General features: G+C 45.2%; 3 protein-coding genes and 1 long non-coding RNA gene across 8 annotated transcripts in view; 2 read left to right on the top strand and 2 right to left on the bottom strand.

Moving 5' to 3' along the window:
* Positions 1-10,759, bottom strand: part of TIE1 (tyrosine kinase with immunoglobulin like and EGF like domains 1) — an 81,266-nt gene extending 70,507 nt beyond the window's left edge. For all 3 annotated transcript variants that reach the window (XM_053249148.1, XM_053249150.1, XM_053249151.1), the window contains exons 1-2: positions 10,660-10,759; positions 3,467-3,629 (exon numbers count right to left, since the gene is read on the bottom strand). The gene's annotated coding sequence lies outside the window, so the exon portion shown is untranslated. The remainder of the gene's footprint in view (positions 1-3,466; positions 3,630-10,659) is intronic.
* On the top strand, positions 2,009-14,550 carry C4H1orf210 (chromosome 4 C1orf210 homolog). 3 transcript variants are annotated; one of them, XM_053249154.1, is made up of 5 exons: positions 2,009-2,043; positions 3,548-3,648; positions 10,591-11,098; positions 12,497-12,640; positions 13,879-14,550. In XM_053249154.1, the coding sequence occupies exons 2-5, from the start codon at positions 3,562-3,564 to the stop codon at positions 14,253-14,255; spliced, it is 1,116 nt and encodes a 371-aa protein (XP_053105129.1). In that variant the 5' UTR covers positions 2,009-2,043; positions 3,548-3,561; the 3' UTR covers positions 14,256-14,550. The 3 variants fall into 3 exon arrangements, with proteins under 3 accessions (XP_053105129.1, XP_053105128.1, XP_053105131.1); XM_053249153.1 differs by lacking the exon at positions 2,009-2,043 and adding an exon at positions 2,099-2,274; XM_053249156.1 differs by lacking the exons at positions 2,009-2,043; positions 3,548-3,648 and adding an exon at positions 9,744-9,920.
* A 2,151-nt stretch (positions 14,551-16,701) lies between these two features.
* Positions 16,702-20,743, bottom strand: LOC128324631 (uncharacterized). Its single transcript, XR_008306989.1, has 3 exons — positions 19,925-20,743; positions 19,211-19,332; positions 16,702-18,252 (listed from the first exon to the last, which is right to left on the bottom strand). It is a non-coding gene; the product is annotated as an uncharacterized LOC128324631 (long non-coding RNA).
* LOC128324630 (E3 ubiquitin-protein ligase TRIM56-like) lies at positions 20,214-27,167 on the top strand. Its single transcript, XM_053249415.1, has 2 exons — positions 20,214-20,368; positions 23,051-27,167. The coding sequence occupies exon 2, from the start codon at positions 23,068-23,070 to the stop codon at positions 25,114-25,116; it is 2,049 nt and encodes a 682-aa protein (XP_053105390.1). The 5' UTR covers positions 20,214-20,368; positions 23,051-23,067; the 3' UTR covers positions 25,117-27,167.
* Positions 27,168-27,763: the final 596 nt, after the last annotated feature.

Here is a 27,763-nt window from a genome sequence, read left to right as displayed (position 1 = left end):
CACTATGCATGCAGCTCCCTTCCCCATCACAAAAGAGCTAAGTGGGCAATAGGAACTCAGAGGTGCACTCATTAAAATTCCTTATCAGTTTACTGGGTCCTTCCGACTTAACAGATACCATCCTTGCACGTCAATTTAGGCCATTTACATACAGTTAGTCTTGACCATTCATGCCGTTGTGTTTTATTCAAGCACAGTAAACAAAGACAATAGATCCTTTTAAGATCCACCAGAATTTCTCTCCTCAAGAAGAAGGAGCATCCAGTCTTTTGCCTCAGGGCCCATTTGGGGCTATGACTGGCGCTAGTTTCTTGAACCAGTGTGCTTCATTTGGTCTCTATACCGTGGAGAGACCAAATGAAGTACACTGTATGGGCGATAGACTTGACATCCACCATAACACCAGGCCGTGTCTTGCCCTTCGCACCATTCATGCTTCCAGCCTCCAGACCAGCCTTCCTAGCTGGCCCGATCTATCCAGCTCGCCTCACTGATAGGACAAGCTGTCTGCGTGAAAACAGACACTTTTTGGATTTACCCTTGCTGCCTAACCCCTGAGCTGCTTTTGGTTCTCCGCTGCTGCCCAGTTCCATCCCTGAGGAAAGAGGTCCTTCAGTTGCGTCTGAACTGATCACCACTAACAGAAGGACGAGGTTGTATGATAACCACTGCACCCCTCTGGGCTCTCCCTATCCCTACTCTTTCTTAAATCCGAAAACCTATTTCTCTACAGCCTTCCTTTCTCTGCCCAGCTGGAAGTCATTTAATTCAGACATCAAGCTAAATTGCCTCTTTGCAAGTCACCTGGTTAATCTTTGTAATGTATTTTTAGTAGTAATGTTGCTTTAATCAACTCTTGTATTCCGCTGTACTCATGAACCCCGAATAAAACTTTACTTTATTTTGAACTTCAACCTCTCTGTCAGTTCATTTCTTCAGGACCAGAACTTTGCACAAAATTTTTTCTGATGTGGGACTCTTCCATCCCAGCTCTCTAATTCCCCACACAAAGCCCAAAAGCATTTAGGGGTGTTTGCCAATCACCCTGGAGCAGTTCCATTAACAATCTCCAACAGAGAAGACCTCCAGTGCAGCAGCTGCTTACCAGATGATAGCAGAAGGGGTCTCTGGCCTTGCTCTCCCCTTGCAATCAAATATCAGGAGCATGTGCAGCTCCCAGATGAGAGTAGGAGGTGTCTCCTACCCTAGTGATCATCGTGTGAACCACCCTAAGAGCTGGCAAACCTCAGGTGACAGTCTCCAATGGACAGGGCTCCTATTTACACCCATATTCTTGTAAGCAGGTATGTTCCAGGAACTTAGATTAATTCTCTGCCATGGGGTGTGGTGATAGCCACGAACTTGGGTGGCTCTATATTGGGCTTAGACAAATTCATTGAAGACAAGTCTATCATTGACTACTAGTCTGATGGCTATAGGCCACCTCCAGCCTCAGAGGCAAGACGCCTCTCCATACCAGTTGCAGAGCAGCAACAGCAGGAAAGAGGGCATGGCCTCGCCTCATGCCTGTGGACATCTCAGAGACATTTGGTGGGCTACTGTGGGAAACAGGATGCTGGTCTAGAGAGGCCTTGGGCCTGATTCAGTTGGGCTGTTCTTTTGTTCTTATGTAGAGCCTCACAAGACATGCAGTTGGACTCAAAGAACCAGGAACGCATGACTGGCATCCACACAGAAAAGCCGTTTGCGTAGACTATCATGCAGATTTTATGTGAGTACTCATGGGTACAGATGCACCAATCTGCACACATGCTTCTTGAGCAACAGCTTCCCTCGCTGTCTTGCCCATATTTGTGGGCAATCCCTTTCTGGCCCTGTCAGTGAGCCAGGGCCTTGTTTTGGATCCGACCATGCCAAAGAAACAAGGAAGGCTGACTCCAGTTAATACGTGTTAATGCGTAACTAGCTCCTTTACCTTTAGCCTTTTCACATCCACCCTGTTTTCTCAGCCACCTGCCACTCCCCCAGTCCACAGACCCAGGAAGAGAGAGCGAGCACACGCAGCTTGGCACAGTTCCTCAGGTAAATGCTTTCCCTCCTGCCGGGCGTGTTTGGGAAGAGGGAGAGCCAAGCAAAGGGGATAAACACTTCAAACTGAAACAATCCCGTCTCACAGCTGGAATCTGAGTGGGGTGTCGGTGTTGGTGGTGTCTCTTCTGACTCTGGAGAAACCAAGTCTCCTTCAAGGAGCTGGGGCTGAAGTGGCTTTGGGTGTGGTTCAGCATCAGGAAGTCAGTCTATTTGACGCACAAGGTAAGCAATCAAGTGCCCCTGTGTTTCCCTGTGCCTTGCCATCTGCAGATACTGAGCTAAGATCTCTGCCATGAACATCAGAACCAATGCAGATCGGTCCTGAAAATGTGGCCATTTTATGAAGCTCGGGGCTCACTGATCAGAGTAAGCAGCAGCACAGCTTCCTGCTCACCTGTCCGAAGCTGAACACTGCACTGCTTCCTGCTTGCTTTATTTAGACCTCCCTGCTTTGGGCAGACTCTGAACCAGACTCCTTACCAAAAAAAAAAAAAAGTCAGCACCATTTTCCAGTCTGTCAAGGTTAATCCTAGCTGGCACCTTCTGTCTCTGAAACGCAAGTAATAAAAGCTATGTTTCTGACCGAACACAAGTACGTGCTTCCTATCTTAGGTCCAAGCAGGGACGTAGCAAAGTTGGAGTGGGCCCAGAGACAAGATTTTAAAATGCCCCCCCCCGAAGCTCAGCTCATGAAGTAAAGAAATCTTAAATGAGGCTGAATACAATAGAACATCATCCTAAATTATTATTTTTTAAGGTTTTGTAAATTGTAGACGATGCAAGTCATTTAATGGTGCTAGAGAAAGACATGCTGTTCTGGTAGCTCCAGGTCTTAACACTCACATCAGTTTCGGAGGATGACTACAACTGAAGGAAGCCCGGGCGAGTGTGTGGCTGGGGGAGTCTGTCATGTGACTTGCCTCTGGGGGCCCCCCAAGGCAGTGGGCCCTCAGACAACGGTCTCTCCTTGCCCTATTATAGTTACGCCCCTGAGTCCAAGACTTTCTGTTGCCACAGTTCCCACACTTCATACTTGCTCCTGCGATTACGTATCAAAGAGATCCATTTCAATTATCCTTAGGACATTGCAATGTCTTTTTTTTAAAGGCTTGTGGCAGGAGGACTGAATCGGTGGCAGCCTTGGCAAGTGGACCTGCCCCTCCACTAGAAGGCTGTTTAACTGTTTATAGTCCCCTTTATTTAAGCTTCTTACATTTCTGGCTACCTGGTTTCAAATTATGGCCAAGTATGGCAGTATAGGAAGTTTGTATGTTAATTCTACACAAGTGCTCTGACAAATGTTCCTTGTTCCTGGCTCTTCTTTGTACTCTGCAGACCAGAGGCCTGACTTATTTACTTACATATGTTTCTTACATGGTTGGTGGATGGGCAGAAAACACTCTACTTTTCCTACCTGTGTCACTCCCTTGTTACCCAAGGGGAGGAGGAACCCTGTTCTACCGAGTGCGATTTGCCGGTTTTGTCTCTTTTGCAGCTCCCTGAAGCAAAATGGAGAAGGCCTGGTGCCTCCGGGTCACTTGCATGCTCTGGGTCTGGTCTGTGGCTTCAGGACACCCCTGCAACATTGACAAGAAGGTGAGCAAGGGATTTATCTGTACAGAGATAAGTACGGTAAATCTGAATCTTCTTCATGGGAGGGATTCAGGTGCTGGGGGTCGCCTTGGGAACAATGGGCTCGCCAGCAAGCCCGGTGGTTCCCATGATCCCTGGAAATCAGGCTAAGCTCCCTTAGCCCGCTTTCCAGTGATTATGGGAATAGCCTCAAAGCGTGCCAAAGACAGGGGTAGTATGTTAATATTCTGAGTGAAGGGTTGTAGGGGCTGAATGGGTGAGGCTATCTGGTAGGGATACAAAGCAGACATAACTCTGGGTGTGGCTTTTTGGCAAGGAATTATTCTGATTGCATTAGGGTGGGGTAGGTTGGTCCATTCAGACTCCATATCTGCCAACATTTCAGAATGAGAAATAGGGACAAAATACGCTCCGCCCCCACTTGCCAGGATGGCAACAAATCAAAGCAACCATCTGATTCCAGAAGATCTCAGAAAAGCAAAGTCAGTGCTCTCTCAAATGAATCTGACCCTTTTCTGCAGGGATATATATAAACTGAAGAAATTAATATTCTGAAAAGCAAAGAAGTCAGTGCTCTGTCAAATAATTCTACCCTTTCTGCAGGGATATGAAGCAAGTGCTCTCTTAAACAAATCAGACCCTGCTTTCCTGCAGGGAAATCTGCCAGCTCTGGGAGAGAGACCTTGTGGCAAGGCTTTCTTCAGAGAGACGATGTCTCTCCACAATGGTTTCTTCCCTCAAAGCTGTGTCTCAGACGCAGACGACTCTCTGAAGGGAGGGGGGAGGAGGGAGGTGGTGGAAACAGAGATTTTCCATTGTGTGGTTGTTGCAAAGATAATGAAGAGCCTGGACACCAGTGTTCCCTCTAAGGCATGTTCACATGGACATGCTTACAAGTTTGTTGATGTCCGCTCAGTTAATTTTAGATCCCACTCAGGTAGAATCAGGAAGGCTCCACTCTTGAGTGCATGTGCATGAGGCAGAACAAAATTCATTCCATACACTGATGAAAGAAATTAGAGAGAACGTTGATGGACACCATGTTAAGCTGAAACAGGAACTCACTTTCATCTTCCCTTTCCAAACCTTCCCTTTCACCCCACACAGTGCCACCTAGGCTCTGAACTATATACAACAATTACCATATTCTCCTTTCTAAAGTGAGATAACATTCCAAAATGACATTTTAAATGAAAATACAAAATACTGTAAAGTCCTATGAGGCCAGGGTAGATTACCGGAAACCTCCTGAGTATGCCGTTGGCTTCCAGATGTTACATAATCTCTTAGAAACCCTGGAGGTTGTCTCTTTCTGCCTGGATACCTCCTCACAGGGGAAGGGGCTGAAGCATCACCTAGGAGTATGTCCTGGGTAGTATTTTCTGCAGGCTGTGTTTCAGTGATGTCTCCTGGAGGCACTGTTGAATCTACTACCAAGACAAAGTGTGCTTGGTTGCAACAAATAATAATACCAGTTGAGACTGCAACCATATAGGATCGAGGAGTCTTTGCATTTCCCTGTACTGTCCCTTTTTCATGGGAGTCCTGCTCCTGATACTAAATCAACTGTGTTTAGTGATGGTAGGGATTTAGCTTTGTGGTGTTTGTCATAGACTTTCTTTTGGGAAGCATTGTAACATTCATCTTGTTCCCGGAGGCTGTGAAAATCAGGCCACTTGGGAGTTAGCAGAGAAGCAAAAGTGGTGACTGTAGAACAAAGTTTCCAGCCCATGAGCAGCTCTGCAGGGCTGAAACCATTAGCCAAGGGCATTGATCAATAGCCCAGCAAGGCAAGGTAGGGGTCAGTAGTCTTGGACAATAGGTGTTTTACTGACTGGACTGCCCTTTCAGCTTCACCATTGCTCTAAGGAAATAGAGGTCTGGAGGTGATATGTTGGAATGCACAATCTGTTGCAAACTGTTGGGAAAGGTTGGATGAAAATTGAGGTGCATTATGAGAAAGGAACTGCTCAGGTATTCCAAAGCAGGGGGGAAATGGGCTTCATTTTACTGAAGACCGCTTGAGAAGTAGTTCTGGGTAGGTGAGCAACTTCAATAAATTTTAAAAAGTGGTATATCAGTACAAGATAAGAGCTGTTATCAAGTTAAAAAAATGTCAGTCTCAACCTTTTGCCAAGGTCGCCTTGGGAGGACAGAAGGCTTAAGTGGTTGGTGGATTGGTTCATAGGCTGGCACAGACATCACAGCATTCAGCCCACTTTTTGAGCTATGTACTCCGCCCTGGTGGCCACCACACAGACATTTTGGCTTGAGCTCTACATTTTGTGATTTCTTGATGTCCCTCATGAAGTTTGTGCAGGATGTCTTGCTGTAAGGAGGCAGGAATTACCAGTCTGGAGTCTTTTTAATAACAGGCCCTGGTTTACTGTGAGTCTCCAGAGGCTGCCCAATATGCGTATAAAGAGGTATCTGATATAGCCAGCCTTCCTGGCAATGGATGATGACAGGGCGTAAAGTCTCATCTGCATCTTGCTTGAGTTTCAGCTCATGCAGACGTCTATCTGTTATAGGCAGAGATTTTAGAACAGAGGCAACAAACTCATCAACTAAAAGTTGTTCTTGGGCATGGTCCTCTGGTAGCATCTCAAGATGTGGGGCCCTGGAGAGGGTATCAGCTGCAGTGAGGTTCTTTCCAGGTACATGGGAGATTGTAAAATGAAATCTCATGAGTCACATGTGGAAGTGTTGGATCCTTGGTGGTAGCTCATCCAGGATTTTGCACCCCAACAATGTAAGAAGGGGTTTGTGGTGGGTTTCTATGTGAAACGTTAATCCTAACAGGTAGTCATGAAATTGCTCACAAGCCCACATAATGGCCAGGACCTCTTTTTCTATTTGAGCATATCGCTGTTCAGTGGGTGTGAGTGATCTTGATGGATAAGCTATAGGTTGCCAGCAATCTGGTTTCTGGAGGAGGACTCTCCCTAAGCCATAAGAGAAAGTATCAGCTGAGACCTTGGTGGCTTTATTTGAATTGTAGAGGACCAAAAGTGTTTGTGGGGTGTGTGTTGCTGAGGGCATTTTTAATCTCTTCATAACCATTCTTTGTGTCTTACCCCAATACCATGTTTGTTGGGGGCTTAAGAAGTCTCGCAGTGGTTTTGATTTCTCTGCCAAGTGAGGGAGAAATTTCTCCAGGTGAGAAAGCATGCCCAAAAACCTGCAGTTGTCACTGATGTTTGAGGTTCCAACATTTGGGCAATTGCATGGACTTTTCCTGGATCTGGCCGGACCCCTGTACTATCAATAATCTGGCCCAGGAACTTAATTTCTGTTTTTGAAAACTCACATTTATCATTAAGAGTGATGCTGGAGGTTTCCAACCATTTCAGGACAGCATGGAGTCATTGATCATGTTGTGCTTGTGTGGATCCAAAAATGAGGATATCTGGCACAGGACCCCTTCATGGCCTTCTAGGAGTTTCTGGAAGTGCTCAAGTGGTGAAGAAATGTCAAATGGAAATTAATTAAAGCAAAAGCATCCAAATGGTGTGATAAATATAGATAATAAAGCAGATTCGGGAGCCAATGGGGTCTGCCAAAATCCTGACTGGGCATCCAATTTGGAGAAAAAATTGCATTGCCACGGTGTGTTCCACATAAGGGAAGATATGCTGTTCTCAGCAGACACTTTTGTTGAGTCTAGTAAGATCAGCACAGATCCGTACTTTCCCATTTGGTTTTGGTGCCACCACCATGCCTGCACACCAGTCGGTTGGGATATCTACTCTTGAAATGACACCCATCTTTTGCATGTGTTCTAGTTTGTCCTTTACTCTGGGCAATAAGGGCAGAGAAACTCTGCATGGTGTTGCTAGGGCAAAGGGCTTTGCACTGTCTAAATTCAATCTTAAAGACAGTTGCCCTCCAGTTTGCCTAGGCCCTGGAACAGTTTGGGGAATCTTCTCTTGAGGTCTGTAGCTGCATCAGTTTCAATACTCTCTACCCTCTTCAGCAGGCCTAGGGCCTTGATTGCTGGGCGGCCAAGGAGAGGCATGTGGAAGCCATCCACTATGTATATCTCTTGGGATATAGTGTGTCGACCATGTTTGAGGGTAGTGTAAAATTTTGCCTTCACATCTAGCCGAGACTGTCTTGGTCCTTTCAATATCTTGTAAAGTGTCAGTTCTTGTAAGTTCCTATATATTGAGAGGCGGATCACAATTACATCTGCCCCAGAATCAATTTTAAATTCTCCTTTGAGGCCTCCTATAGTAACTATGGTGGTCCATGGTGGTTCTGTTGGGGTGTCTCTGTCAGTGGAGCCCAGAAAAGCTATTTCCATTTTGCTCAAATCCTCTTCTTGTGATACTGTTGCAAGCATAGTTTTGGAGTGGCATACTACAGCATAATGCCCTATTTTTCTGCAGTTCCTGCATATTGTATCACGAGCAGGACACTCTCTGCTGTTGTGAGGTGACTTGCCATACCATAGGCAGTCTTTTGCATCCCTAGCTTTCAGACATCCTTTGAGCCGCATCCCTGCTGACATCTGGGGATTTTTTTTTTTTGGCTGGAATCTGGGTTTATTTATATGTGGCATCTCAGATGACTTTCTGCTACCCAATATGGCTTCAACTGTGGCCTCATTCTGGAGGAGATTCTGTTGGTATTTTATGTAGGAAGCCTGGAAGGCCTTACCTTTGGCTGTCTCTTAGGGTGAGATTTGGATCATTCTGTACACTAATTCTATAGTGTATCTGACAGGTGACTGTCTCTAAGCCCTACCACCAACCTGTCCCTGATGAGTTATTCATTCATTACTCCATATCCACAATGTTGGATCAGGACACATAGAGCTGTGATAAAAACAGATACAGATTCCCCAGGCTTTTGCTTGAGTGAATGAAAGTGGGCCTGTTTAAAAAATAATATTACACTGGAGTAAGCAGTGTTTGTTCAGTGCCTCTTTTACTACATTAAATTGTTTCATGTAGTAAACTAAATTGGTCATCTTTGAGTTCCCTAGTAATGACTATGTTCTCTGCAGCAGGGTCTATCGTATACAAAAGTGTATTCAGTTGTTGCTCTTCAGGCTGTGTATCCAGGCCAGAAGTTTGGGCAAACCTCTAAAAACTATTTATTCAAAGAGACCAGGCTTCAGGGTCTTTAACATCAAATTCTGCAGTGGGGTTTACTTGGAAGCAGGGTGGAGTGGCCATGACTGCAGCTCAGAGTAGCAGAAGCTGGATTGCATCCACCCTTGAAAGTCTTGGTAGGCCAAACCTTTTCAGCTGTAGATCTCAGTTCTCAGGTGGCTGGAGCTGTACTATGCATAAACAGGAGCAGTAGCTGGTTGTTCTGCAGGGTTAGTAGACTTGATTCTGTGTCTCCCTGTTTCCATAAAGAAGTTTGCAGTGCACTGCAAACAGTTATTTCCCACTCTGACACCATGTGGAGATAACAAAGAGCCTAGACACCATGTTAAGCTGAAACAGAAACTCACTTTAATCTTCCCTTTCCAAACCTTCCCTTTGTCCCCACACAGTGCCACCTAGCGGCCCTGAACTATATACAACTATTACCACAGTTGTGAGCCAGGAAACATGGTGGGAATTTGTGGCTGTCCCAAGTATATCAGGGCAGTTGAAAAGTATGAGCTCTCCTAGGACTTTTGCTTGCTTGGCCAGCAATTCTCTGTTAAAATGCAAGAACAGTGGCTGTGGTTCCTGACTTTCCCCCATTCTTTACATTTTTTAAAAAATGTAATACAAAAATGCAAAACAATTATAACTGTGGCTCATATTCTCTGGGGCTCATAATCTCTGTGGCTGCCCCAGGACTCTGGAATACACTCCCTGTCAAAATAAGAGCTTTTCCATCTCTGATTGCTTTTTAAAAGACCCTCAAGAGGCACCTGTTTTCTCAGGCTTTTAGTTAAAATTAATTTTAAACCTCAACCTTAAGCTGGTTTGACATCGAACAACCCCAGTTCGAGGAATCACCAAACCCTCTGGGCCAGTTTGGGCCTGTTTTGAGGGTGTCGGGGGTGGGGGGACATTCATTTTTGGGGGGGAGGCAGACTTACTGCCTCTAAGGGCTTCCATGGCAGGGGGGGCACACAAATGGCCCTTGCACATGCGCAGCAGCCTCTAAAGTGGCCACCACACACTCAGAGAGACCTGAAACAGGCCTGAAACAGGTCGGCCCAGCGCCGAGAGACCGGGACGAGGCCAGCGGGGGAGGAGGAGCCGCCAGAGACCCCCTTGCAGCCACAGCAATACCCCTTGGGGCTATGGAAGCCCTCAGCAACAGTAAGTCTGCTTCCCCCACAGAATTAACATCCCTGGTACCCCTGGCATCCCCAAACCGGGCCCAAACCAGTTCAAAATTGAACCAAGCCGAGCCCCTCATCTGAGGTGCCAAAACTGAACGTGCCCAGTCTGGTTCAAGTCCAGTTCAGACTCGAACCAAACCAGGCAAACCAGTTTTGTGCACAACCCTATGACCTTCATCCAAAATGGATGTTTAAGTGGTCTGTTAACAGTAATACTGTCCCAATGGGGGAATTTGTGCACAAGCTCTATGCAATTGTGCACTGCATTTTTCCCGTACTGCTTTTTGCATTTTCAGTATGTTGCTCATGCCAGTGCAAGAACTGTCTTCTTTGCAGCAGCATAGCATTCTGGCTCAAGTCCATTACTATTTGCTTGATTGCTCCCTGAGGTTTACAAACATAGCTCTCAGCAAACTGTAACATGGAAAAACACATTAAACTTGCGGGGCTTGTTTACCTGGTGAGCAGTTCCAACAACATTTCATTTTAGGTAAAAAGTGCAAGATGCAGCTTTCTGTCACCCAGTGCCCAGTGATTTTGCTAAGGAAGGGCACTTACAGTATCAATTGATTAAATCAATGATGTCTGAATTTTTGTTTACATTTTACATCATCATGAGGTTTCATGATACAGATGTGTTTTCACAGGGATGGGCTGCCTGCAATGGAAAGAGCCTTCTCTCTGCTCCAGATTCCCTTCCCAGACATATCACCAACCTGGACCTGTCCTTCAACTCCTTGACGATGCCCAGAAATGGAACCTTCCTGGGAAGTTTTCCTTCTCTACGCTCCTTAAACCTCTCCAGCAACACCATTCCTACTCTCTATCCAGCACTCTTCTCTAACCTCAGGTTTCTCCACCTATTGGATTTAAGTAGCTGTGGCATTTCCTACATGCACCCAAAGAGCTTCCTGGGCTTGCAGAACCTTCATATTCTGCTCTTGAAAAACAATAAGCTTCATTCTCTGGACCCTTCAGTGTTCCTTGTTCCTGGGACCCTTGCCCATGTGGACCTACAAAACAATGAACTGTCAGATGCTGATGAACTTGCCCAGTTACTTGAGCAAAGAATCGATCATGTCAAGCTTCAGGGGAACCCCTGGGTGGACAGTAGCTCCATCATTCCTTTCCAACAGGATCTACAGCAAAAAGAAGGTAAGACAAGGAACAGGAATTGAATTGTCCAGTGAAGGGCATACAGAAGCTCAGTGTAAAAGGAGTATAAGGCAATAAGGAGAGCTGGTCTTGTGGTAGCAAGCATGACTTGTCCCCTTAGCTAAGCAGGGTCCACCCTGATTGCATATGAATGGGAGACTACATGTGAGCACTATAAGAGATTCCCCTTAGCGGGTGGAGCTGCTCTAGGAAGAGCAGAAGGTTTCAAGTTCCCTCCCTGGCTTCTCCAAGATAGGGCTGAGAGAGATTCCTGCCTGCAACCTTGGAGAAGCTGCTGCCAGTCTGTGAAAACAATACTGAGCTAGATAGACCAATGGTCTGTCTCGGTATATGGCAGCTTCCTGTGTTCCTATGAGGCTCTTCTTCTCACAAGCAGCCAAGCCTGGGTTTGGCTGCCCATGAGAACTGCAGGATCTGTGTGGATCCCGCCGGTGCTGTGGCGCTAAACCCAGCACCGAAGCCCGGCTCTTAGCACCCTTAACTCGGCTCCCAGGATCATCTGTCAGGTGCTGAAACAAAGCCAGGTGCCTAGAAAACCTGTAGATGCAGGGGTGGGGGTGGAGAAATGATAATTTATCTTAGTGTAAAAGTCACACTCAATCCAAGCTGGTGTTGGTACAGCAATATCCCACCCCTGCCATATGGATGGGGGACAACATTGCTGCTTGGGGTAGTCATATATGTTTTCTTCCTTTCTTTGAAATCAGCTGAAGTAGACATTTGGTAGAAAATCTTAAAATTAAAAGAAAAACATGAGAACAATTAAGAGTGTGTGGTTGGGGTAAGTGGGGGTGACCTGTTACATTGTGGAAGCATTGCTGTAAAAGTAGGAGGTTGCCTTGCTGATTTTTCTCACTGTTTTAATGTAGCTGTGTGTACTCCACTACTTGATGGTTACAGCAGGGAAGCATGCACATAACCTCTGATTCTTGTAATAAAAAAGAAAAATAAATGCCCTATAAAGGATGCAAAATTAGCCCAATGCAGGGGTGGAACTTCAGACACTGGTCAGAATGATGTCACAGACACTAACCAATAGGTGTTCTTGACACAGTCTCAGTTACAATCCCAAGATTCGTGCAATAGTTTTGCTTGTAGGGGAAAGATTGCATTTCACTTGCAACTCACTCTTGTGATATGCTAGCTGCTAAAATTTGTTTTCCATAACAGATTAGCTATGTGGAGAAGTGTTATCTGGAGAATTATGTTCTAAAGCATGAAACCTGTGTGTTTAGTCTCAGATTGGGGGCGGGGTGTGTGAAGAGTCTTGTATTTTATTGTGACTTTGTGAAAGGGCAGAACCAGGATGGGGCCAAAGTCAGTCTGGAGATCCATTTAGCAGTGGGAATGGACACTAAGAGCTTTTGTGTCTCCTAGGCAAGCAGATTCTCTTTGAAACACACCCAGAACTCCAAGCTCAAGAGATTAGAAATCCGAACCATCATCACCTGGGCCACAGAAGAAAACTACGGGTTCCTCGGGCTGAATCTCCCACCAGCGTAGCACCACCAGAGAATGACAGTAAGTGAAGCAAGACACAGAACCTCAATTCCACAGATGAGCTATAGCATCCTAGTCCCACAGTTCTCCCATATGACATTTTCCTCTTCATTGAGCCCAGAAACAGTTGTTCCCTGGTCCTGTTTTAGCAAAACTTTCTATGAGGATGAAATACAGTCTCAACCACCACAGTCCATTTGTTTTGGTGGCCATTTCCTGTTCCTGTCACTGCAAATACAGATTGTCTAGGAGGATTGGCAGGGTAGACAGAGGTACTGTTGGACCCAAACAGCAATGGTAGATCTAGACCTCAGAAATAGGAAATACCTCATTGAGGTCTTTCTTCTAGTGCTTCCTGATTACTAGCTACTGTTGTTCAATGAAATGACATATATGAGGGCTATTCATATACCCTCACTCTGATGCTGGGATTTTGTCTATACAGACTGCAAAGCCAAGGCAGGCTTCATGAGTGGCTCTGTCAGCATTGTAGTTGGGAGATAAAACTGTTCTCAGCTGAAGGCCTGGAGTGTGTAGATTGCGGGGAACTGGATCCTCTGCAAAAACAACTTTTTAAAAAAGCACTGGGCTCTCTAGGCCATAATTAAGGATCTGATTATTGTTAGAGAGTTTTGAGGGGAGTTTTATTTATTTATCCCAACTGCAGCAGAAGTGCACAGGTAAGGAGAGCACTGCTAATTAATATTGTCTGGAGACATGGAGTTAAAGTTCCAAATAAAGTAGTTTATTTGGGAAATCCACTAGGGAGGTAGAGATCTACATGCCCTACTGCTAGCTACATGCAGGAAGAGGAGAGGTAGGAGGAAGTCTCTCTCTGGAAGTGAGAGAATGAAACCTGAGACTATCAGTCTAACAGATTCAGTCTGACCCAACTCTTCCTCTTCCCTAATTCCCCTTCTAGAGCAGTCTGTGCAATTGAGCACACAGGATGTTTGGCTGACCATTTAAAAGAGTCATTTGACAATAAGGCTCAGATCAATTTTAATTGTTTCGCCCATCCCACCATAATGAGTGCCATTTGCTAAAGAGGCGTGTCTATTTCTGCAATAATGGACTCTGTTCCTTTACTGTTTTCTGGGCAGAGGGAACCAGCCCTGGGTCTGAGGGGCTTGGCTGTTGTTCACATCTTTTGAAGTGAGGAAGGGAGGTGTGCAGTGCAGTCCCATGCATGTTTGACAAATGTCACTGATTACAAGGGTGTTTCTTGAATGACACACCAGTCTTTCTTTCCTTTGCAGCATTGACTACATCTCCCCCTGGAAAGATTGCAAAAAGCTGGCCATACTTTGCTGGGTTTGTGCTTTTGGCTATTGGCATTTCCATTGTCGTTGCATTGGTTGCCAAATGCAAACTGCACCAGAGGAATCGTGCCAGTTACCACCACCAGCGGCTGCCTGATTCCCGCTCAGTTGGGAGCAGCCATGCTGAGGAAGCTGACACGGATCTTGTGTTTGGGAGGAATCAGCCACTGCCCAGGGCTGGTGGGTGCCCTGCAGAGGATGATGACGGTTTCATTGAGGATAACTACATTGAGCCCAATCAAGACTTGAAGAAAGAAGAAGAGGAAGAGGAGCAGGAGGAGGAAGAGACATTGGAGCCCCATTTCAAACTCTGAAGGTCGAGGGTTGAGCAGCAGGAATTAAGTCCCAGTTATTCATTGATTTCTTGACAACCCCTTCCTCCAATAATTTGGTTCAAGATAGAGATCTGATCTCCATTCCTTAGCCACAAGGATCATGCTGCCAGCCATTGTCTTTGTCTAAGTATCTCTGCTCTCTGAACCGCAGTATTTTCTCAATATATTTTCATTCGCATGGTTTGAGTTTTCCTACTGTTACACAGAAGCAAGCCCCACATTTCTGTGGGACTTGGCTCCCAAGTTAATGTGTATAGCAGGGCTGCATGACTTCTGCCCTCCTATGGATATGGGACTACAACTCCCATCAACTATGACCACATGGACCACTGTGGCTAGGGATGATGGGAGTTGTAGTCCCACAACAACGGGAGAGCCAAAGTTGTGCAGCCCTGGTGTACAGGATTGCAGACTTAGGTTGTGTACAGATGTACATAATTTTAGTGGTGGGTGTTTTGAGTAGATTATTATAGCTTTCTTCATAAAACTGAGCTCACAGAGAACCTGTTTTTCCAGTTTGCACCTGAAGGGGATGTGCACAACACTAATTAGCTGGCCATTATATCAAGTACAAGCCACTTCCTCCCCAATTGTAGTTTTTTAAGCGTGTATCAATTAGGGTTTGTATTTTTTTTTAAGGCCAAATAAATCTTTGATCAAAGTACTTGAGGGATGGGGGGAAGCAAACAGCCTACCTGAAGCATGGAGGGAGGGATGAAGAAAAAGAGGCGATCAGCATTTGATCTGGAGGCTGAAATGAACTGTATGCGTTCAAGTACCCCTTCCAATCTATGCTTGACAGAGTCCAATTTAGTATTTCTCTCTAGTGAGATCTGATCTCTGCTGTTGCACTGGCTTTGTGCAGAGAATTCTAGTGGCCCTTCTTGCGAGCTTTTCTTTATTCTTCACAATAATTGTATAATCTTTTTTTTGATGGAAATTTCCATGGCTTAATCAGAGTCAGGGGAGTAGCAAGGTTGGAGCGGGCCTTGGGGTGGGGTGGGGGGAGTGAAGATGGGCCCCTGCTCCCTCGCTTCGTCTTCAGAAAGGCACAAGGTAGAGCAGCAGAGACCAAGCTATCACTCAGGGCTCTCTGCCTTAGGGGACTCAGGGAAATTTCTCTCCCCCTTGTTCAGTAGTAGCTACACCCCTGCTAAGATCAGAACCTTTACTATAGCCCTATTAGTAGTACATGATATGTGTGTACAGGTGTCTGTACAGATATACATGTTTTTGCAACCCTCTTCAGATGTTAAGTAGGGGGGGCACTATACATGAACACAATGTCCTGACATGCCCTAAAGCCCCACCTTGGCTCTGACACACTCAAAAGCTTCATGTAAGCATGCTGTCCATGCTTACAGCATTTATCTGAAGAGTCCAACTCCGTAACCACGATCCAATATTTTATATGATTGGAAGGCCAGGGCTCATGTGTTCATTTCAAAGGTGAACCTAGGTAGAGACCCCCTCAAATGTAGGGGACAGATAGGAAGTGCAGTGCTCTATATGTGAATGACTGCAATGTGTGTACACTGTATACAGATTGTATGTATGCTGAGCATATGTAAATTATGCTCAATTTACACCCGGGACTGGGCCTTCTCTGTGGCTGCCCAGGGGCTTTGGAACTCACTCCCTGCTGAAATTAGAGCATCTCCTTCTCTGTTTGTTTTTAGGAGGACCCTGAAGTCATACCTATTTTCCCATGACATCAATTGAGACTAAATTTTAATGTGTTTTTATCTATCATGATTTTTATATGTGTTATATTTTGTACTGTGTTTTAATTCTGTACACTGCCTAGAGATTTCAATAGTAGGTGGTATATAAATTCAATAAATAAATAAACAAATTCGTGTTGAAGCAATATGGCTCAGATGCCAGTACATCATAGGGCCTTTCCAGATGTTAAAATGAGACATCTATCTGAACTCCTGCTGATGTGGTAAATACAACCCACTGCTGTCTGGGTCAACTGGAAAGGACTTTGAGGTCTGAGGAGGGGTGCAGTTTTCTAGTACTTGCAAGTTAGCATTGTATTGACTGCAGAAGGAGGAATTTCATTTAGTGTGTTATGAAGTTACCTCCTGGCTGAGGGCTAGACTATACATTACATCAAGTATGTCATTGACCCTTGCATGCTTGCTTTCCCTCCCTCTAAATAGCAGCCACAAGAGGGTGCAATCTGAATTGGAACCATGGTTTGGGAGTTTTGACACTTTTCTCCTGCCACTGCCCCCATCTGGATCGAGATCCCAGCAGTTGCCATTTGCCTCAGGAGATAAGCTACCATAGGCATCAATGGCAGCTTCCCTCCCAGGGTAAGTAGCCACTGTTGGGAGGTGATTTGGGCCACTGTGGGGCAAAGGGTTAACACCTCCTACCCAACAATGCCCTGGCCCCAATCCTAATACCACCACAGAACACAAAGTTCAATTACATGCTTGACGTATCACAGTTTGGCCCCGAGATATGAAACTTGAATGAATGAGAACATGAACTTCATCAGAATCTGTGTAGGTAGGCTGTATCATAAATAAATAAATATAAATAAGTATTTTAAGTTATTCTGTATCCACTATCTTCTCTTCTTCTTGCTGTTTCTGGGTACGCTCTTTTGAAGTATACAGAAAAAATGTACAATAAATTTATGTTGCTAAGTCACATACTTTAATCTTCAATCAATTGAAACCATTTTTGAAAACCAAGTTCCCCACCCTTCAGCAGTGTCTGGAATAGGTGGAGGAGGGGGCAAGGGTAGCTGGACAGTATTGCTGATGGCCTCTAAGCATAACTAGCCACACTGCAAACTAAGCATTTTCTAACTGCTCCTCTGGATATTGTTGTGTTTTGTTGTTTTACTGTGTATTTGTTTTTAATAGATTTGTCCTATTTTTAATGTTGAAATTTAATATTTGTATTGTTTAACGATACCGTAAACCACCTTGGGATTTCTAAATGAAAGGCAGTATACAAATTTGACATACATACAAAAATAAATAAATAAATACACTCCATGTTTTTAAGCAGATGTTGTGATGATAACTATTTCTCCTCGTCTATCTAACGCCAGAGCAGGTCAGTTTCAAGACTTCCACCAAAATATAATTTGGATTTGGAAAACCAGCAGCTTTTGCTGTTGGTTCTTTGGGATTGTAAAACTTCCTACTTCAAAAAGATGACATCAAATTGCATATTTTCTTTACCCCTTTCTGCAACTAGTGCTAATTACTAGGGAAAGTCTGGGAGTAGTGACAGAGGACCTCATCACTGAGCCATGCCCCTTTAGCATCTTCCTCTGTTGCACCACATTCACACCAACTCCCCTACCCCGCCCCCGTACTGTACATTATTTTTCTTTAAAAGCCCCTGGTGAGGTCTTGCTCTGTCAGTGTGAAAAATGAAGCAGTTCTAAACATATGTACTCAGAAGTAACTTCCATTCAACTCAGTGGTGCTTCCACTCATGTAAATGTGTGTAGGATTGGACTGTAAGCACATTCTCACAGCTGCAGATTGAAAGTGAATTCCAACAAATTAGAGGTGATTCATGTGGGATGCTGTGGGGTCTTGGAGGGAGAGTTGTATGTAATTTATGAGGTCTTGATCTCCCCATTGGAACAGGTATAGAATCTGGGAGTGCTGTTTGACCTGGTCCTGATTTTTCTTTAAGCAGGTAGCTATGGTGCCCAGAACCATTTATGTCAGCCAGCTGTTTCAAGCTCTGAAGGGGTTAATAAATGTGTAATAGCTCAGGCTTCTGCAGGGCATTCTGGGCTGTTCTGCTCCATTTTCACCTCTGAAGGGGTTAATAAAAGTGTAATATTAGAAATAGTAAACGCTAAAATATTGTTCTCCAGTGTCTCTAACACATCCCTCTGGTTTTGGGATCCAGTTTGATTTTTAAGGGGTTGTTCCGGTCCATTCCAAGTTGTTCCAGCTTTCACCCAGACTCTTTGTCTGTGGTTGTTATCCTAGTGTTTAAGTGGAAGAAAGCAAAGATATAGTAAGGGAGAAAAGGAGTGACATCCATGCAGGCCAGCTGCTAGTTCTGATTAGAATCTTCAACATGGGGGGAGGAAGCATGGAAGAAGTACATTCGAATCAATGTACACATGTAAATAAAACCAGCAGAGCTAGAGGCTCTCCTTTGTTACCCCTCCTCCCACCCAAACCAGCCCTCTAGCTCACTGGATGAGATTAGTCCATGGTTATTGGAACTCTCTGTATTTTTGTTTTACGGTGGGGGGTGCGGCGCGGAGGGAGATAGGTGGGCTGTCAGAGTGGAAACAAAGCAGGGATGTGCATGAAGAATTTTGTGTTTTGTTTCGAGCTTGAAACAAAACACAGAACGGCCTAAAAATTTCATCAAAACAGCAGTTGAGCTGGCTGTTTCGACGAAACAAGTTGAAATATTTCAAGTGTTTTGGTCATAGGGAACAATGGGGAAACTCGAAACATAGGATCCTATGGGGATTTGTGGGGAAAGTTAATTTTTTTGTTAAAAATCACCGCTTGCCCATTTCTTTTGTGGGTTGGGTGGTACCCATCATGCCCTACCACACAACTGGCTTTGATGTCCCTAGAAGCTACCCATGGGGAACAATGGGGTGTTTCAAGTTTTCCCCTCAGAAAACAACAGAACAAAAAGGCCCTATGGCTGGAACAAGCAGCAATCACAGAGCGCACACAAGTTTTGCATTGCAATGCAATTTGCAATGCAATTTGTAACCATGCCTTGAAAAACACAGCTGAAGCACACCGTAAAAGGGAATCTGTTCCTCCCAACACAGAACACACGTTTCAAACAGTCCAAAAAGGCCAAAAAAAAAAAGAATCACTGACCCATAATCGACTGCCATCCACAGTGCCTGTGCTTCAGTAATATCATTAGCACAAATTGCTCTCTCACACAGAATTATGACTCCTTACCAGTGTTTGCTCTAATGTTTGTCATCTGTACACGGAATGTGTTTTGTTCTGGGCAACATTATCAAGTCACTGTGTGTGCACATGCATTCAGAGCGTGACCTTCCTGATTAAGCCTGAAGGGGCTAACAAAAGTTTAAAAATAATAAAAATAAACTTTTAAAATAAAAATGTTAAAATAAAAGTTTAAAAATAATAAAATTGGAAATATTTCAGTGCTAAAATGTTGCTCTCCCATGTTTCTAACACATCCCACTGGTTTTGGGATCCAGTTAGAATTTTAAGGGGTCATTCCAACCTGTTCCATTCTGGCTTTTACCAAGTCCCACAGACATAAGTACTGGGCTGACACTTCCTTCATCTGCAGGGGGTACTTTCTGGTAACTTTTGACCCTATTTTTGCTTTTCATTAAAGGGTCAAAAGTGGCAGCTGCTTATAGGAGATAATGGAGAAGAAGTCCAGAACCCATCACCCCCCCCCCCTTTATTCTCTTTTGGTAGCGGTTCACCCCCTCCCCCAAAATCAGTGCAAAGACAGGAGTTGCCCCCTGCGCGCACGTATAAACATATTTTTTAAAGTTTTGAATTATTCTGCAAATGCAAATCTAGTTTAGAGTTATTATTCCCATAGTACAGGTAGCGGATGGGATTACAACAAGCCCTTTCTACTGTTATCTTAGCTGAGGTTGATAAACCGATGTTTAGAAAAACTCTCACATAAACTTCAAGAACGATCACCTTCCCATCCTTTAATGGAGGAACACAACGTTACAGAGACACAGGCCTCCACTACACAGGACAGATACGTTAGGATAGGAAACTACAGAGCGAAAAGCAGCAGAGCTGCCGGACCAGACTTAAAACTAAACCTAGCCAAACCTCCTTTGCAACTTCTCCTCCTCGCACTTATCAGCACACACCTACTACACACACTCCCACCCATCTACCGTTATGAAACGGACGGCCCATACAAAACAGGAAGCTGCGGGCGGGGCGCGCCTTCTTCCCCGTTTTCGGTCTCGATGGTATCGAGGACGAGGAGCGCGGGACAGCGACTTCCTTCCGGAAATGTTGTTACGACGACTTACGGGGCGGAAAACGCGTCGTAGGCCCGAGGAAGAAAGCGCTGGCGACGTCGATGGGGGCTGCTGCTGCTACTGGGTGAGGAGGGGATCCGGAGGGAATCCTAGGAGGGCGGGGAGGAAGAGATTTGGCGGGAGAGTCCCCCACAAAACTCCTTGCTGGCAGACAGTGCAAGGGAAGAGGAAAGGAGGGCAGGGGTTGGCTTCCAGCAAGCGGCTTCTCCCGAGAGTCTGGGCTGGAGCGCTCTTCCTGTAGCCCACAGGCTTGGAAAACATCGCCCAGGCTTCTCCCCGCCGGCCCGCGCGCTGGTTTCCTGTTGCTTTCCTGTATCACTTCTGGGCTAACTGCGAGTCGCTTCACGTGTTACGTATTTGCTACACAAAAAGCACTCCTTTGTTTGCACGAAGGAGCGTGAAACTTGTCACATTTGACTCGTGGCTTCTCATATGGGCATTAAACTACATGTGCGTCAGATAGCCGCGTGTGATGCTCTTCATGTGGCTTTCACGTTTTTGTCCTGCACAGTGTAGGAAATGTGTGAAGGGTGAAGAAGTATAGGCACGTGGAAAGCTGCCTACTGAGTTGAACCATTGGCCCATTTATCTCAGTATTGTGTGTACTGACTGGCAGTGGTTTTCCAAGGTTCCAGGCAGGAGTCATTACCAGCCCTACCTGGAGATACCAGGGATTGAACCTATGGCCAGACTTGGACTGGCCCACAGGGCAACAGGGCATATTGATGGTGTGCCCCACCCGTGGGGCACCCCTGCACCCTGCCACACTTGGCAGTAGTGAATACTTCCACCCTTAAGTACCCATTCTGCTCAAAACCCAGCGCCCTCCCCACATACATTCCACCACCCTCTCAGTGCCCCCAGTCTGGCCCTGCCTATGGCCTTCTACATGCAAAGCTATGCTTCGGTGGTAAACCCCCTCAAGAACCCTTCCCTACTGTTGCTTGCCTCTAACTTTGGGAAAGTCTTGTTCCCTGCCGTTTGTTCCCTAGTAGGATGTTCACGGAACCTTTATGGGCCTCTGAAACCGTTTGAAAGACTGGTGGTTTGGCCAGTTCAGAGGTGGGAGGGATAACTTTAAGGACTGGGGAGAGTGCTCTTACACCCCAACCGCACTATGTTTCCCTCGCCAGTGCTGTTCTCAAAAACGCCCCCACCAGGGCGGCAGCGTACCTCCTTGCCGCCCTGGTGAGACTGTTTTTGAGAACAGCGGGGGGAGGGGGTAAGAGCACCCTTGCCACTCCTTAAAGTTATTCTCCGCCCCCCCCCCGACCTTTGAACCGGCAGTTGCCAGTTCCGTGCACTTTACTATTACGTAGCGCTCTATGCACGACATCAGTTAATCTGATTATTTATTTTCTGTTCCTTTTGAAGAGAGTAAATGGCAGTCATTATTAAAGTCTGGGATAGGTATGTGCATGGAACTGGGTGGGGGAGGCTGGAAGGAGGCGAGGTGCTGCTTTAAGGGGCGGGAGGGTGCACTTACTCCGCTTTTCCCTGCCAGCACTCCAGCACTTTTGGCAAAGTCCATGGGGCGGCAGCATATCTCCCTGCTGCCCCATTGCCCCCATTTACCAGAACTAACCAGAAGTATCCATTGTCTCTGTGTGGGCATGTTTGGCGTGCCTGCGCTGGCGTGTGCAGTCACATCAAATACTTCCAGTTAGTTCCGGTAAATGGCAACGGGGCTGCAGGGAGGTATGCTGCCGCCCCATGGACTTTGCCACAGAGTGCCGGCGGGCAGAAAGCAGCAGGAGGGATAAGTGCACTCTCCTCCTCCCTTAAAGCAGCACCCCCTGCCTTCGAACCAGCGGAACTACCCGCCGTTCGAACTGGTTCAGAGGCCCATAAAGGGCTTCCAAATGGGTTCCATGCACAACCCTAGTCTGGGGGATTCCTGTCAGTTTCCATAGAAGAGGTACAATGAGAGATTGTACATCAGTGGCATTTAACTCCAGTAAAATTAGCATATATTTCTCATAATTATTCTACTCGGTGTTGGAGGGGGTGTAAGCAAAAGGGATCACTTTATCACATGTGATGGTCTTGTGAATAGGTGGTATTTTTTTTTTTTTGCAAAAAATATTTGGACAAATAAGAACTATGAGACAAAATGTGGAGTGTTCACCGGAATTAGTGTTATTACATATATTTGTAGGAAATAATGCTAAGTTAAAAAAATAAGGAACTTGTAACTTTTTAAATTTTGGCAGCAAAAACAATAATTGTTCAACAATGGAAATATTTGGATCAATTAACAATTGAGCAGTGGTATAATAAGGTGTGGTCAATTGCGCTCTTAGAAAAGATCACTGATAAGGTTAGATTAATGCAGGCTGTGAGAGTAGAATCACAGTTCCACCGTATTTGGGCAGATTATATTTATTATATTAACAATACTAGATCTGATTTTGGATTTTCTTGTGATATATGGAAAATATGATTGTTAAATGGTACTGTATTATTATGTGATACTGTTCTATGTTATGTGAATAATACAAATATTTTTTTAAAAAATCTGTTCCTTTTGAGGTTCCTTAATCACAATACCTTTTTTTACATTATGGAATTACATCTGTAAACCAAAGCATCTCCTCCCTTCTTGGCAAAACTTTCTGGAAGCTAGTAGGTACAGAACTAGTCCGGATCAATAAAACAATTTTTGATCCCTCTTCTCAGAACTGATTTTTTTTTTTAATGTGGAACCTAGCTGGGCCACTCTAACATTCTCTTGTTCTGTTTGCAGCCCAGTTGGACAAGAACATGGCAGCTCAGGTCTCAACATCACTGCAAGAGTTGATTCGGGAAGATTTTTTGACTTGCAAAATCTGCTATGACCTATATGTAGTGCCTAAAATTCTGCCATGCTTGCATAGCTACTGCCAGAGATGCCTAGAACCACTTGTGGGGAATGGGACTCTGCAGTGTCCTGAGTGCCGCTTGCAGGCAGAGGTCCCAGCTGGTGTTGCCAGCCTGAAGACCAACTTCTTCATCAATAGTCTCCTGGAGCTGTTCCAGATGAAGCACAACAAGGACCTAGAGTGCATGATCTGCTCTAATGCTGAGAGGATTGTGGCTGCCACTTCCCGGTGCCTGGACTGCAAGGATTTCTTGTGCCAAACTTGTTCCTATGGCCACTGCTGTTCCCGTCTTACTCTGCACCATAAGGTGGTGAACCTAGAAGAGTTTCTTGCTGGGCACTATGACACAGAAGCCAGATTCTTGCAGGAACTGTGCTGCCAAGATCACCCACAGGAAGCCCTCCGTTTCTTCTGTGACTCCTGTAGTGTGTCCATCTGTAGAGATTGTCGCATGTTGGACCATTTTGAGCACAAAGTAGTCTCCATGGCCAGTGCAGCGCAGCGGGAACGGCCCTCTGTGGAGCAGCTAATCAAAAGCCTGGAGGCAACTATAACCTGCATCACTGAACAAGAGAAAGCTGCAGAAGAGGTGATGGAGAAACTAAAAGCAGAGGCAGAATGGATCAAGGAGAAAATCTGCAAGTATGTGGAAGATACCACTGCATACATCTTTGCCCAGAAGGAGAGTGCCTTGGCAAAACTGAATGGCTTCCTCACTGATCAATTGGAGGAGTTTTGTCTGTCACAAAAGGAGCTGCAGTCTCAGAAAGACAAAGCAGTGAGCACCCAGGAATTTTCTCAGCGTATCCTTTCTGTAGGGAAGGACTACGAGATCCTCCACCTGAAAGGGATGATCAGGAACAGGGCTGAGGAGCTTCAGAAAATCAGGCTCCAGCAGTTCCCAAGCAAGGCCCCAGAGCTAGTCATTGCCTGGGATGAGAGCCAGCAGCTCTCTGAAGCACCACTTTTCAGCTTGGTGATCCCTGGGGAGCAACCCAAAAGAGACATGCAGCATTTGGAGCCAGATTCTTTTGACCAAGAGAGTGATGAGATTACAGACTCTGACTCTTCTGAAGACCTTTGCATAGGTATGTCCAACTCGCCTACAAAAAGCTCCTCTTCCTATCCTGTGTGGAGGGTCAAAGTAGATTATTCTCACAGCTTAGAACGGGATTTATTCTGCACGCCCAATATCACTGGGATTGCTTTTGTGCCTGACACTAGCCATATTCTTCTTTTGGATAAGGCAAATGATGTGATAAAAAAGTATAGCCCTGAAGGTCAGTTCCAGCAGGTGCTTCCTTTGCCTGCTTCTGACTCTGACTTCAGTGGTATTTCTGTGTGTGGAGAAATCCTGGCCTGTTCCTCAGAGACTTATCTCTTTTTCTTGACTCTTGATGGTCAGTTTCTACGTAAATTGCAAATGAGGGGATCGGAGTCCTCCTACCCCCTCACCTCCTACCGGGACTCTTACGTGGCTGTTAGTGAGGGTACTCTCTGTTCCATCTCTTTGTACAACCCTTCTGGGCTTTGTGTTGGCAGAATTCAGCCAGCCAACTATCAAGGAGGGAAGTTCCTGTTCATTGCTGTAAACAGCTGTGAGGAGTTTGTTGTCTCAGACTTCCTCAAGAAACAGATAGTCATCCTGGAGAAATCTGGACTGGTTCTCGGATTGCTGGGATCTTCAACCTCACTGCTCACGAAGCCATTCAGTGTCTGTGTAGATGGAAAGAGGAACATTTTCGTGGTTGATCAGTTCAAAGTGATACATTTCTCACCCAATAGTGAGATTGGGGAGGTGATACTGAATGACCAGTGTCAGGTAGGAAGACCCAGAGTCCTTGCCATTGATGATGGTGAGCTTTTTTTAGTGAGGGAAGATGGAAGAACAGATGTCTATTCTTTAGATGTAGTTATTCGTGAACAGAGGCCTAAAGTATACCGGTTCTGAGCCTTTCATCTGGTGAGATACTACGGGAGTCCCATGTCTTTGTATTAACTAGTTACTGTGAAAGGGCTTCAGTCTTCACTTGAGCCAAGGCTGCTGATTGGGACTGGACTCTGCATAAGAAATGCTACTACGGTCCATTAAGATGTGTTCTGAAGCCTTCCTGCTGTGCCTGATTCTATTTGTGCCTGACTTGAGAATAAGACTAGAATATGATCTTTAGTGTGCCTTTTGAACTATGATTTGTATTCACCGAAAAACTGATCTTGACTCTTTCCAGACCTCTAGCTTGTGGGTCTCAGGTCAAAGGCCCATGAGGAGAAGTTGCCTGTTTCTTTTTTAGAACCAACATTCCTGATTTCTTTGACATTGGTGGGAGTAGCAGAGATGGGGGCCAACAACAGGTTTGGGCTGTGTTTCAGTGAGCAATAGATGATCCATTCCTTTTCTAGCTAAACTTGTAGATTCCAGGCATCAGGACTGGTGCTGAATCCTATCATTTATATTTACTGAGACTATGTAAACTGATTACATTCCACTTCCTCCCTCTACTGCTGCTGTGGGCTAGAAACAGCTGTCTTGCTGCCAGTTGGATTTGTTTGAGTAAGTGATTAAGCAGTATAGCTTCTTGTTAAATATGAAGTGAACCTGGCGTGGGTGGGTGTGAAAATCAGGCACATGCATTTTCTCACACACCTCACTACAAGCATTAATGTTTTTGCAATAGTCCCTAGATGTCCACACAGTTGCCAACTTGGATGCCAGGAACTTCACTAATCTGCCTCTTTCATTTTGCTCCTTTGCCATCTGCCAAGCAACTATTCTTCTGTAACGCCATCTCTGCTGGAGCTTGACAAATGTAGCTGAATTTATACAGGGACCTATTTTGGAGCTGAAAGCTAGGTGTGAGATATTCCAGACTTGGAGTAAGAGGGACAAAGAACCAACTCTGGGATGTTCCTTATAATTTTGATAGGCACTCAATTTATGACTTGTGTCTTAAGATGCCTGCACACATGTAAGTAGCTGTATTGACAGATGATCACTACTGAGACCCATGGTCAGTCAGCTACATTTAGAGTTTTTCTTCAGTTCACTTTAGCAGTGTAGTAGGTGTTGTTTATAAACATATACACTGTATTTGCACTACTTATATCCAAGGATGCATTTGTATCTTTTCTTAAGGCTACACTTGGAGATGTGATCCTTGAGATTAGCTTCTGCAGATGCATACACTGGAAGGGGCACTCAGTGCTATCTTCCAGCACAGGATGGTTCCTACAAGTCATCCTCTGTGCTTTTGACCAGCTAAGGTGCAGAATTCCCTGATAATTCTCTACCTGAGAAAGTTGACTATGTTTGCATTTTCTGGGGGGAGAGAGAACATGGAGCTAAACGTTATAAGGGATCATGGCTGTCATAGCGTGCAAGGCAACACGGGTGATAGGATCATCACCCATGCTGCTCTGCCTGTATAAACATTGTTGATGCCACTGCACAACAGGGCAGTGCCATTCTGGTGTATAGTAGCACAAATGCAATTCTCAGTATTTCCAGTGCAGTGTGTTGTGCAATTATATCTGCACAACTTCTTGTCAGAGTGGAACTGCCCTGTTGTGCAACCGTGTTGACACAGATGCAGCAACTCCTACCACCTGCATTGCTTTGCACAGAATGTCTACTCATATGTTTTCTGCAGATCTACCTGCTGCTGCATCAGTTGTCCCATGATTATATTTCTTCACCTTTAACTCATCCTGTACCTGAGTTTGGACACTGAGCCTCCCCAGGATGTGGGTGTCACTTTTTGCAGATATGGCAGCAGCTTATCTTGTTCATAACCAAAGAGCAGTGCCCTGCAGTCAGGGGCAACATCCAGAGTGCTTCAAAGCAGCTGCAACCATGAAGTGAGCCTCTTGCCTTTGCTTTGGGGGGCCTTTATAATGAGCTGCTGCCTCATTCTTTGCTTTGTTGTACTCCTTGTTTATACCGTCTTAAAGTGCTGAAATGTTCCCAGTTTGTTTTTGATAATAATAAAATGGACTTAATGGTTATTTTATGGCACTTGAAGTCACCTCTAAATATGGCACATAATCAATTATTTCTGCATAAAACTCTTCTTCAACTTTATGGAAGAGCCTTCCACCATATCTGGATTTGAGGGGTTCTCACACTTGGGTTCCCAGATGTTATTGGACTACAACTCCCATCATCTCCAGCCACAAAAGCCATTTGTAGTCCAACAACACCTGGGGAGCCAAGTTTGAGAACCTCTGCCATAAATGATAAATAAATGAGCCATTTTTGGAAGGGCAGTATATAAATCAAATAAAATAAATGAGTATTTTCTGAGGACTTCACAGTCTGGCTGCAGTAAAGGGCATTTCTGCACATCATGTTATATATACATTGTTGTTCCTCTTTGGAATGTAACTCCAGAGGCAATGGACTAGAATTTGGTACCCTACTTTGTCCCGTTGCCTGATAGAAGATGTTTCTGAGGTAAGTAAGAGCAGACCCTTGTTCTGACTGGATTAGCAGGAGTTCCTTTCTAGCTTGTACAGGGTGCTGGCTTACATACTACGCAGTCGACCATCCTAAGCAAGATGCCTGAACACTGCAGCATTCTACTGAAAAGGCAGTACATTGC

This window comes from Hemicordylus capensis, chromosome 4, assembly GCF_027244095.1.
Source record: "Hemicordylus capensis ecotype Gifberg chromosome 4, rHemCap1.1.pri, whole genome shotgun sequence".
In the NCBI taxonomy this organism is placed as follows: domain Eukaryota; kingdom Metazoa; phylum Chordata; class Lepidosauria; order Squamata; family Cordylidae; genus Hemicordylus; species Hemicordylus capensis.
Note: the sequence above shows the minus strand (reverse complement) of the source record. Positions and strands in the feature narration are given on the sequence as shown.

Excerpts from the sequence above, each read along its gene's own strand:
- C4H1orf210 (XM_053249154.1), top strand. The coding sequence starts at position 3,562 with ATGGAGAAGGCCTGGTGCCTCCGGGTCACTTGCATGCTCTGGGTCTGG. Across the intron at positions 11,099-12,496 it reads GGATCTACAGCAAAAAGAAG|GCAAGCAGATTCTCTTTGAA; the intron begins GTAAGACAAGGA and ends TGTGTCTCCTAG. Across the intron at positions 12,641-13,878 it reads AGCACCACCAGAGAATGACA|CATTGACTACATCTCCCCCT; the intron begins GTAAGTGAAGCA and ends TTTCCTTTGCAG.
- LOC128324630 (XM_053249415.1), top strand. The coding sequence starts at position 23,068 with ATGGCAGCTCAGGTCTCAACATCACTGCAAGAGTTGATTCGGGAAGAT.